The sequence below is a fragment of the Borostomias antarcticus genome (genome assembly GCF_949987555.1).
Source record: "Borostomias antarcticus genome assembly, chromosome: 4".
Taxonomy (NCBI): Eukaryota; Metazoa; Chordata; class Actinopteri; order Stomiiformes; family Stomiidae; genus Borostomias; species Borostomias antarcticus.
The window spans coordinates 9,945,826-9,958,325 of record NC_140237.1 but is presented as its reverse complement, the minus strand read 5'-3'; the positions used below and the strand labels follow the sequence as shown (position 1 = coordinate 9,958,325).

General features: G+C 49.2%; 1 protein-coding gene across 1 annotated transcript in view; it reads right to left on the bottom strand.

Moving 5' to 3' along the window:
* Positions 1 to 12,500, bottom strand: part of LOC311308337 (immunoglobulin superfamily DCC subclass member 3-like) — a gene marked incomplete at both ends in the record, with an annotated part of 40,404 nt that overhangs the window by 18,786 nt on the left and 9,118 nt on the right. The window contains 2 exons of the mRNA XM_084437298.1: positions 8,914 to 9,079; positions 12,047 to 12,205. Coding sequence (XP_084293424.1) covers positions 8,914 to 9,079; positions 12,047 to 12,205 — 325 coding nt within the window. The remainder of the gene's footprint in view (positions 1 to 8,913; positions 9,080 to 12,046; positions 12,206 to 12,500) is intronic.

Genomic DNA, 12,500 nt, shown 5'->3' with positions numbered 1-12,500 from the left:
TAGTGAGAGGGTGGACTAGTAGAGCAGGGTGACTGGTATAATACTAGTGAGAGGGTGGACTAGTAGAGCAGGGTGACTGGTATAATACTAGTGAGAGGGTGAACTAGTAGAGCAGGGTGACTGGTATAATACTAGTGAGAGGGTGGACTAGTAGAGCAGGGTGACTGGTATAATACTAGTGAGAGGGTGGACTAGTAGAGCAGGGTGACTGGTATAATACTAGTGAGAGGATGGACTAGTAGAGCAGGGTGACTGGTATAATACTAGTGAGAGGGTGGACTAGTGGAGCAGGGTGACTGGTATAATACTAGTGAGAGGGTGGACTAGTAGAGCAGGGTGACTGGTATAATACTAGTGAGAGGGTGGACTAGTAGAGCAGGGTGACTGGTATAATACTAGTGAGAGGGTGAACTAGTAGAGCAGGGTGACTGGTATAATACTAGTGAGAGGGTGGACTAGTAGAGCAGGGTGACTGGTATAATACTAGTGAGAGGGTGGACTAGTAGAGCAGGGTGACTGGTATAATACTAGTGAGAGGTAAGACTAGTAGAGCAGGGTGACTGGTATAATACTAGTGAGAGGGTGGACTAGTAGAGCAGGGTGACTGGTATAATACTAGTGAGAGGGTGAACTAGTAGAGCAGGGTGACTGGTATAATACTAGTGAGAGGGTGGACTAGTGGAGCAGGGTGACTGGTATAATACTAGTGAGAGGGTGGACTAGTAGAGCAGGGTGACTGGTATAATACTAGTGAGAGGGTGGACTAGTAGAGCAGGGTGACTGGTATAATACTAGTGAGAGGGTGGACTAGTAGAGCAGGGTGACTGGTATAATACTAGTGAGAGGGTAGACTAGTAGAGCAGGGTGACTGGTATAATACTAGTGAGAGGGTGGACTAGTAGAGCAGGGTGACTGGTATAATACTAGTGAGAGGGTGGACTAGTAGAGCAGGGTGACTGGTATAATACTAGTGAGAGGGTGGACTAGTGGAGCAGGGTGACTGGTATAATACTAGTGAGAGGGTGGACTAGTAGAGCAGGGTGACTGGTATAATACTAGTGAGAGGGTGGACTAGTAGAGCAGAGTGACTGGTATAATACTAGTGAGAGGTGGACTAGTAGAGCAGGGTGACTGGTATAATACTAGTGAGAGGATGGACTAGTAGAGCAGGGTGACTGGTATAATACTAGTGAGAGGGTGGACTAGTAGAGCAGGGTGACTGGTATAATACTAGTGAGAGGGTGGACTAGTAGAGCAGGGTGACTGGTATAATACTAGTGAGAGGGTGGACTAGTAGAGCAGGGTGACTGGTATAATACTAGTGAGAGGGTGGACTAGTAGAGCAGGGTGACTGGTATAATACTAGTGAGAGGGTGGACTAGTAGAGCAGAGTGACTGGTATAATACTAGTGAGAGGTGGACTAGTAGAGCAGGGTGACTGGTATAATACTAGTGAGAGGATGGACTAGTAGAGCAGGGTGACTGGTATAATACTAGTGAGAGGGTGGACTAGTAGAGCAGGGTGACTGGTATAATACTAGTGAGAGGGTGGACTAGTAGAGCAGGGTGACTGGTATAATACTAGTGAGAGGGTGGACTAGTAGAGCAGGGTGACTGGTATAATACTAGTGAGAGGGTGGACTAGTAGAGCAGGGTGACTGGTATAATACTAGTGAGAGGGTGGACTAGTAGAGCAGGGTGACTGGTATAATACTAGTGAGAGGGTGGACTAGTAGAGCAGGGTGACTGGTATAATACTAGTGAGAGGGTGGACTAGTAGAGCAGGGTGACTGGTATAATACTAGTGAGAGGGTGGACTAGTAGAGCAGGGTGACTGGTATAATACTAGTGAGAGGGTGGACTAGTAGAGCAGGGTGACTGGTATAATACTAGTGAGAGGGTGGACTAGTGGAGCAGGGTGACTGGTATAATACTAGTGAGAGGGTGGACTAGTAGAGCAGGGTGACTGGTATAATACTAGTGAGAGGGTGGACTAGTAGAGCAGGGTGACTGGTATAATACTAGTGAGAGGGTGGACTAGTAGAGCAGGGTGACTGGTATAATACTAGTGAGAGGGTGGACTAGTAGAGCAGGGTGACTGGTATAATACTAGTGAGAGGGTGGACTAGTAGAGCAGGGTGACTGGTATAATACTAGTGAGAGGTGGACTAGTAGAGCAGGGTGACTGGTATAATACTAGTGAGAGGGTGGACTAGTAGAGCAGGGTGACTGGTATAATACTAGTGAGAGGGTGGACTAGTAGAGCAGGGTGACTGGTATAATACTAGTGAGAGGGTGGACTAGTAGAGCAGGGTGACTGGTATAATACTAGTGAGAGGGTGGACTAGTAGAGCAGGGTGACTGGTATAATACTAGTGAGAGGGTGGACTAGTAGAGCAGGGTGACTGGTATAATACTAGTGAGAGGGTGGACTAGTAGAGCAGGGTGACTGGTATAATACTAGTGAGAGGGTGGACTAGTAGAGCAGGGTGACTGGTATAATACTAGTGAGAGGGTGGACTAGTGGAGCAGGGTGACTGGTATAATACTAGTGAGAGGGTGGACTAGTAGAGCAGGGTGACTGGTATAATACTAGTGAGAGGGTGGACTAGTAGAGCAGAGTGACTGGTATAATACTAGTGAGAGGTGGACTAGTAGAGCAGGGTGACTGGTATAATACTAGTGAGAGGATGGACTAGTAGAGCAGGGTGACTGGTATAATACTAGTGAGAGGGTGGACTAGTAGAGCAGGGTGACTGGTATAATACTAGTGAGAGGGTGGACTAGTAGAGCAGGGTGACTGGTATAATACTAGTGAGAGGGTGGACTAGTAGAGCAGGGTGACTGGTATAATACTAGTGAGAGGGTGGACTAGTAGAGCAGGGTGACTGGTATAATACTAGTGAGAGGTGGACTAGTAGAGCAGGGTGACTGGTATAATACTAGTGAGAGGGTGGACTAGTAGAGCAGGGTGACTGGTATAATACTAGTGAGAGGGTGGACTAGTAGAGCAGGGTGACTGGTATAATACTAGTGAGAGGGTGGACTAGTAGAGCAGGGTGACTGGTATAATACTAGTGAGAGGTGGACTAGTAGAGCAGGGTGACTGGTATAATACTAGTGAGAGGGTGGACTAGTAGAGCAGGGTGACTGGTATAATACTAGTGAGAGGGTGGACTAGTAGAGCAGGGTGACTGGTATAATACTAGTGAGAGGGTGGACTAGTAGAGCAGGGTGACTGGTATAATACTAGTGAGAGGTGGACTAGTAGAGCAGGGTGACTGGTATAATACTAGTGAGAGGGTGGACTAGTAGAGCAGGGTGACTGGTATAATACTAGTGAGAGGGTGGACTAGTAGAGCAGGGTGACTGGTATAATACTAGTGAGAGGGTGGACTAGTAGAGCAGGGTGACTGGTATAATACTAGTGAGAGGGTGGACTAGTAGAGCAGGGTGACTGGTATAATACTAGTGAGAGGGTGGACTAGTAGAGCAGGGTGACTGGTATAATACTAGTGAGAGGGTGGACTAGTAGAGCAGGGTGACTGGTATAATACTAGTGAGAGGTGGACTAGTAGAGCAGGGTGACTGGTATAATACTAGTGAGAGGGTGGACTAGTAGAGCAGGGTGACTGGTATAATACTAGTGAGAGGGTGGACTAGTAGAGCAGGGTGACTGGTATAATACTAGTGAGAGGGTGGACTAGTAGAGCAGGGTGACTGGTATAATACTAGTGAGAGGGTGGACTAGTAGAGCAGGGTGACTGGTATAATACTAGTGAGAGGGTGGACTAGTAGAGCAGGGTGACTGGTATAATACTAGTGAGAGGGTGGACTAGTAGAGCAGGGTGACTGGTATAATACTAGTGAGAGGGTGGACTAGTAGAGCAGGGTGACTGGTATAATACTAGTGAGAGGGTGGACTAGTAGAGCAGGGTGACTGGTATAATACTAGTGAGAGGGTGGACTAGTAGAGCAGGGTGACTGGTTTAATACTAGTGGGAGGGTGGACTAGTGGAGCAGGGTGACTGGTATAATACTAGTGAGAGGGTGGACTAGTAGAGCAGGGTGACTGGTATAATACTAGTGAGAGGGTGGACTAGTAGAGCAGGGTGACTGGTATAATACTAGTGAGAGGGTGGACTAGTAGAGCAGGGTGACTGGTATAATACTAGTGAGAGGGTGGACTAGTAGAGCAGGGTGACTGGTATAATACTAGTGAGAGGGTGGACTAGTAGAGCAGGGTGACTGGTATAATACTAGTGAGAGGTGGACTAGTAGAGCAGGGTGACTGGTATAATACTAGTGAGAGGGTGGACTAGTAGAGCAGGGTGACTGGTATAATACTAGTGAGAGGGTGGACTAGTAGAGCAGGGTGACTGGTATAATACTAGTGAGAGGGTGGACTAGTAGAGCAGGGTGACTGGTATAATACTAGTGAGAGGGTGGACTAGTAGAGCAGGGTGACTGGTATAATACTAGTGAGAGGGTGGACTAGTAGAGCAGGGTGACTGATATAATACTAGTGAGAGGGTGGACTAGTAGAGCAGGGTGACTGGTATAATACTAGTGAGAGGGTGGACTAGTAGAGCAGGGTGACTGGTATAATACTAGTGAGAGGGTGGACTAGTAGAGCAGGGTGACTGATATAATACTAGTGAGAGGGTGGACTAGTAGAGCAGGGTGACTGGTATAATACTAGTGAGAGGGTGGACTAGTAGAGCAGGGTGACTGGTATAATACTAGTGAGAGGGTGGACTAGTAGAGCAGGGTGACTGGTATAATACTAGTGAGAGGGTGGACTAGTAGAGCAGGGTGACTGGTATAATACTAGTGAGAGGGTGGACTAGTAGAGCAGGGTGACTGGTATAATACTAGTGAGAGGGTGGACTAGTAGACCAGGGTGACTGGTATAATACTAGTGAGAGGGTGGACTAGTAGAGCAGGGTGACTGGTATAATACTAGTGAGAGGGTGGACTAGTAGAGCAGGGTGACTGGTATAATACTAGTGAGAGGGTGGACTAGTAGAGCAGGGTGACTGGTATAATACTAGTGAGAGGGTGGACTAGTAGAGCAGGGTGACTGGTATAATACTAGTGAGAGGGTGGACTAGTAGAGCAGGGTGACTGGTATAATACTAGTAGAGCAGGGTGACTGGTATAATACTAGTGAGAGGTGGACTAGTAGAGCAGGGTGACTGGTATAATACTAGTGAGAGGGTGGACTAGTAGAGCTGGGTGACTGGTATAATACTAGTGAGAGGGTGGACTAGTAGAGCAGGGTGACTGGTATAATACTAGTAGAGCAGGGTGACTGGTATAATACTAGTGAGAGGTGGACTAGTAGAGCAGGGTGACTGGTATAATACTAGTGAGAGGGTGGACTAGTAGAGCAGAGTGACTGGTATAATACTAGTGAGAGGGTGGACTAGTAGAGCAGGGTGACTGGTATAATACTAGTGAGAGGGTGGACTAGTAGAGCAGGGTGACTGGTATAATACTAGTGAGAGGGTGGACTAGTAGAGCAGGGTGACTGGTATAATACTAGTGAGAGGGTAGACTAGTAGAGCAGGGTGACTGGTATAATACTAGTGAGAGGGTAGACTAGTAGAGCAGGGTGACTGGTATAATACTAGTGAGAGGGTGGACTAGTAGAGCAGGGTGACTGGTATAATACTAGTGAGAGGTGGACTAGTAGAGCAGGGTGACTGGTATAATACTAGTGAGAGGGTGGACTAGTAGAGCAGGGTGACTGGTATAATACTAGTGAGAGGGTGGACTAGTAGAGCAGGGTGACTGGTATAATACTAGTGAGAGGGTGGACTAGTAGAGCAGGGTGACTGGTATAATACTAGTGAGAGGGTGGACTAGTAGAGCAGGGTGACTGGTATAATACTAGTGAGAGGTGGACTAGTAGAGCAGGGTGACTGGTATAATACTAGTGAGAGGGTGGACTAGTAGAGCAGGGTGACTGGTATAATACTAGTGAGAGGGTGGACTAGTAGAGCAGGGTGACTGGTATAATACTAGTGAGAGGGTGGACTAGTAGAGCAGGGTGACTGATATAATACTAGTGAGAGGGTGGACTAGTAGAGCAGGGTGACTGGTATAATACTAGTGAGAGGGTGGACTAGTAGAGCAGGGTGACTGGTATAATACTAGTGAGAGGGTGGACTAGTAGAGCAGGGTGACTGGTATAATACTAGTGAGAGGGTGGACTAGTAGAGCAGGGTGACTGGTATAATACTAGTGAGAGGGTGGACTAGTAGAGCAGGGTGACTGGTATAATACTAGTGAGAGGGTGGACTAGTAGAGCAGGGTGACTGGTATAATACTAGTGAGAGGGTGGACTAGTGGAGCAGGGTGACTGGTATAATACTAGTGAGAGGGTGGACTAGTAGAGCAGGGTGACTGGTATAATACTAGTGAGAGGGTGGACTAGTAGAGCAGGGTGACTGGTATAATACTAGTGAGAGGGTGGACTAGTAGAGCAGGGTGACTGGTATAATACTAGTGAGAGGGTGGACTAGTAGAGCAGGGTGACTGGTATAATACTAGTGAGAGGGTGGACTAGTAGAGCAGGGTGACTGATATAATACTAGTGAGAGGGTGGACTAGTAGAGCAGGGTGACTGGTATAATACTAGTGAGAGGGTGGACTAGTAGAGCAGGGTGACTGGTATAATACTAGTGAGAGGTGGACTAGTAGAGCAGGGTGACTGGTATAATACTAGTGAGAGGGTGGACTAGTAGAGCAGGGTGACTGGTATAATACTAGTGAGAGGGTGGACTAGTAGAGCAGGGTGACTGGTATAATACTAGTGAGAGGGTGGACTAGTAGAGCAGGGTGACTGGTATAATACTAGTAGAGCAGGGTGACTGGTATAATACTAGTGAGAGGGTGGACTAGTAGAGCAGGGTGACTGGTATAATACTAGTGAGAGGGTGGACTAGTAGAGCAGGGTGACTGGTATAATACTAGTGAGAGGGTGGACTAGTAGAGCAGGGTGACTGATATAATACTAGTGAGAGGGTGGACTAGTAGAGCAGGGTGACTGGTATAATACTAGTGAGAGGGTGGACTAGTAGAGCAGGGTGACTGGTATAATACTAGTGAGAGGGTGGACTAGTAGAGCAGGGTGACTGATATAATACTAGTGAGAGGGTGGACTAGTAGAGCAGGGTGACTGGTATAATACTAGTGAGAGGGTGGACTAGTAGAGCAGGGTGACTGGTATAATACTAGTGAGAGGGTGGACTAGTAGAGCAGGGTGACTGGTATAATACTAGTGAGAGGGTGGACTAGTAGACCAGGGTGACTGGTATAATACTAGTGAGAGGGTGGACTAGTAGAGCAGGGTGACTGGTATAATACTAGTGAGAGGGTGGACTAGTAGAGCAGGGTGACTGGTATAATACTAGTGAGAGGGTGGACTAGTAGACCAGGGTGACTGGTATAATACTAGTGAGAGGGTAGACTAGTAGAGCAGGGTGACTGGTATAATACTAGTGAGAGGGTGGACTAGTAGAGCAGGGTGACTGGTATAATACTAGTGAGAGGGTGGACTAGTAGAGCAGGGTGACTGGTATAATACTAGTGAGAGGGTGGACTAGTAGAGCCGGGTGACTGGTATAATACTAGTGAGAGGGTGGACTAGTAGAGCAGGGTGACTGGTATAATACTAGTGAGAGGGTGGACTAGTAGAGCAGGGTGACTGGTATAATACTAGTGAGAGGGTGGACTAGTAGAGCAGGGTGACTGGTATAATACTAGTGAGAGGGTGGACTAGTGGAGCAGGGAGGAGTTGTGAGCGTGAGGGATCACAGTGTCTCCTCCCACCTCCTCCTCCTCCTCCTTCATCTTACTCCTCCACACTCTCCATTGATTTTATACTGTATATGAAATTGATTCACTTCATTTACCCAGCTCTCTCTGCGTGACTAACACACACACATACACTCACCAAAACACATGTACAGTACACACACACACACACACACACACACACACACACACACACATACTGTACATGCACACACAGAGGGACCCGTGTGTCACATGAAGTTAGTCTTGAGCTACTGTAAGCTCATTTAAATGGAGAATATTCCTGTTCCTCAGACCATGTTCAGGGGACCAGTCCTAACAGTAAACAGACTCAGTTTCAGGGGACCAGTCCTAACATTAAACAGACTCAGTTCCAGGGGACCAGTCCTAACAGTAAACAGACTCAGTTCCAGGGGACCAGTCCTAACATTAAACAGACTTAGTTTCAGGGGACCAGTCCTAACAGTAAACAGACTCAGTTTCAGGGGACCAGTCCTAACAGTAAACAGACTCAGTTTCAGGGGACCAGTCCTAACAGTAAACAGACTCAGTTTCAGGGGACCAGTCCTAACAATAAACAGAAGTCCTCTCAACACCAGGTGAGGTATACTGTACCTGCTATGTCACAACACAGTTCCGTTTAACTGTAATATCACCAAATGAAGAGAGACATGACAATAGAACACACACATATACACACACGCGGGCGGTGCACAATCACACACACACACAGAGAATCAGAGCCCGGCCATATGTTGTTGATACAGCATCAGGAGATAAGGAGATATGAATGCTTTGTATGTATAGCGAGAAATATTGCTTTTCATGTAATGTACTCTGTGTATACAATTTATGGTATGTGAGTGAGTGTGTGCGTCCATGAACTTATGTGCTTGCATGTATGTGTGTGTGTGTCTGTGTGTGTGCGCGTGTGTGTGTGCGCGTGCATGTGCGTGTGTGTGTGTGCGCACGTGAGCGTGTGTGTGCGTGTGTGTGTGTGTGTGCACGTGCATGTGCGTGTGTGTGTGTGTGCGCGCGTGTGTGTGCGTGTGTGTGCGTGTGTGTGCGTGTGTGTGCCCCCTGCCTCACCTGTTGTTGTTGCGGAGCTTGACGTGGCCCCCGGGCTCCAGGATCTGCCCGTTCTTCAGCCAGGTGAGATGGGGCAGCGGCTCGCCCTGCGCCTGGCAGGTGAAGATGGCCGTGGTGCCGACCGGCCGAGAGATGGACTGGGGGGGCTGGACGAACTCCGCTGGGGCTGGGAGGGGGGGGCGGGGGGGGGGCAGGTTAACATTATGATATTGTCCCTCCTGCTTTAAGTCTGCAGAGCTGGGGGCAGGGTATGAAGTTGTGTGTGTCTGTGTGTGTGTGTGTGTGCTGCGTGTGTGTGTGTGCGCGTGCGAGTGTGTGCGCGTGTGTGTGTGCGTGTGTGTGTGTGTCTGCGGTGATGGAATTAATGTCCCCATTATTCATCCTCCTCTTATCACCGGCATCAATATTATCTCGCGGGTTGATAACGTGAGTAATGTCATTAATAACCAGTGTGTTAATGGGATGACTGCAGCTTCAGCCTGAGAGCTCCTCCCCCTCAACCCTCCTGCATCCGCACGTCAGCAGCTCTGTCTGCCAATCAGCTCTCCTCCTCTGTCTCTGAGCTATCCCTCTCTTTTCCTCTCCTCCTCTGTCTCTGAGCTATCCCTCTCTTTTCCTCTCCTCCTCTGTCTCTGAGCTATCCCTCTCTTTTCCTCTCCTCCTCTGTCTCTGAGCTATCCCTCTCTTTTCCTCTCCTCCTCTGTCTCTGAGCTATCCCTCTCTTTTCCTCTCCTCCTCTGTCTCTGAGCTATCCCTCTCTTTTCCTCTCCTCCTCTGTCTCTGAGCTATCCCTCTCTTTTCCTCTCCTCCTTCCCTCTTTATTGTAATTTATCTCTTCACTCTCATCCCTTGCTTGTCGTCGTCATCCAGAATATCTCTCTCTCTCTCTCTCTGTGTTTGAGGATGAGGGGTGGGGGTTAGGGATGAGGGGGGGGGGGTTTGGGATGAGGGGAGGGGGTTGGAATGAGGGGAGGGGGTTAGGGATGAGGGATGGGGGTTAGGGATGAGGGGGGGGGGGTTAGGGATGAGGGGAGGGTCAGGGGGATGAAGGGAGGGGGTTAGGGATAAGGGGGGCGTTAGGGATGAGGGGAGCGGTTTGGGATGAGTGATGGGGGTTAGGGATGAGGGGTGGGGGTTAGGGATGAGGGGTGGGGGTTAGGGATGAGGGGAGGGGGTTAGGGATGAGGGGTGGGGGTTAGGATGAGGGGAGGGGGTTAGGGATGAGGGGAGGGGTTTAGGGATGAGGGGAGGGGGTTAGGATGAGGGAGGGGTTAGGGATGAGGGGAGGGGTTTAGGGATGAGGGGAGGGGTTAGGGATGAGGGGTGGGGGTTAGGATGAGGGGGGGGTTTAGGTAATATTTATGAGTTTTTATTAGACTTGTCTGGAATATGTAGAGAGTGGGTTGTATGCCCACCTCCCTTGTTCTCTGTAAAGCGCATTGTGTTGCCTCTGGGTATGAAATGCGCTATACAAATAAAGCTTTGATTTGATTTGATTTGGTCTGCTTTTGCGCTGGCCTATAGTGAGTCCCTTGGGAGTATTGATGTGATGGCGTGGTTCTGATCATCAAGCACTCTCTCTTTCTCGCTCGCTCCAGTTTTTCTCTCAGACTCCCTCTCCCCCCACATTACTCCTCCTCTAGCAGAGCTACCCCCCCCCCCCTCTCTCTCTCTCTCTCTCCGTTCTTCCCTCTCCTTCCATCCCTCTTTCTCTTCATCCAGAGAGGACTGCTGTGCTCACCGTCCCATCCTCCTCATCCCCAGCCTCACCAATTCCCCAACCTCATCCCCAGCCCGACCCTCATCCCCAGCCTCATCCTATTCCCCAACCTCATCCCCGGCCTCACCTCACCCCATCCTCACCCTCACCCCCAGCCTCATCCTCACCCTCATCCCCGACCTCACCCTCTTCCCCAGCCTCATCCTCACCCTCACCCCCAGCCTCATCCTCACGCTCATCCCCGACCTCACCCTCATCCCCAGCCTCTGCTGCTCCAGATCCTCACCTCATCCCTTGTTAGTCCTAAACACATTGGTTTATTTCTCATGAAGCTATCCTTCAGTATATGAGACACAAAGACGCAGTTCCAGAGTGCAGCTGAAGAATCTAGATTTCTAGGGAGGTAAACGCTGGAATGCTGAACCAAGTCTCGCTCCTGTGATACACTGGAAGCGAGGCACGTTCGAGTTTTCACAAATCAATAAAGAGAACTGACACGTTGACACACAATTAAAAGCCAGGGTTTCCTCCGCGGAGAGACAGAGAGCAGGGGCTTCCCTACGAGGGGATGGGAAGATTAAACGAAATATTGACCAGGAGCATGATTTCTATTGGCTGGACCAAAGGGCAGGATTTCTATTGGCTGGCGCCTGAGTGTGGGCCCCCTGATCAATACAGAGAGAGCTGCAGATGTTGAACGCTTCCTGATTGGTGGCTGATACAGGAGCCGCCCAGCTCTGAACAACTCCTATTGGTCGGTCGGAGGAGGAGGAGGTGAGGGAGAGGGTATGGAGGGGTCAGGTGGGGAGGTTGAGGAGTTGGGGGTGAGGGAGATGGAGGTGTGGGGAGAGGTTAAGTACCACTGTCTCCGGAGGCTTGGGTCGAAAGCAATTAGAAAACAACTGTAGCCAGTTTCTTTCTAAGCTGTGGTCTGCCGCTCAAATGGGTCACAGAATGAAGTCATCCAGCTGCTGACTAACCCCAAGTTTAGCGTTGTAAGATTCAATTTCTGGACATATTGGTACCAGTGTCTTCTACACTGAGTTTAAACCCTTTTTTGTATCCCTGTCTTGTATTATTGTTGTATGTGTTTTTTATATGGACCAGTGTCCGATTAATAAAGGTGATTGATTGGTTGATTGGTTGATTGGTTGATTGGTTGATTGGTTGATTGGTTGATTGGTTGATTGGTTGATTGGTTGGTTGATTGGTTGATTGGTTGATTGGTGATTGGTTGATTGATTGATTGTACATGCTAATAGGGCTTCACTACCACCTTCTCTCTTAATGTTAAAGAAGCACTTTCATATGGATCGGTTGACCGTTCTCGTTCCTCTTTTGTCCTGAAAGTTAGAAGTTAAAGGGTGATGGTGTTAGGGTCAGGGGTCAGGGGTCGGGGTTAGGGCCGCTCACCTCGGACCACCAGTCGTCCCTGAGCCGTCCTGCGCACGCGGGTCCCCGGCTTGTTGGCGGCGCAGACGTACACGCCGGAGTGCTGCACCCCCACATCGCTGATCATCAGGTTCCCCGTCCCCAAAACCTGGATGCCCTCCACTCCTATAGGACGACCGTCTGGAGGAGGAAGAGGAGGAGAGGAGGAAGAACAGTTAGAATGGAGGGAGGGAGGGAGGGAGGGAGGGAGGGAGGGAGGGAGGGAGGGAGGGAGGGAGGAACCTGTAGGGTTTTTCCATGGAGCTTTTGGCCATGCTGAGTCAAACCATACTGTACCGCACCGATTTCCTTTTCCATTACTAGTTTAAACTCGCCGAGTCGTGCCGAGTTGCGCCAGACGGGGCCATCTCCGTGAGTCAGGCTAAAGCTCACTTTTCTGGCCCCCGGGTGAAACTGTTTTTTTGCTTCCCTCTGG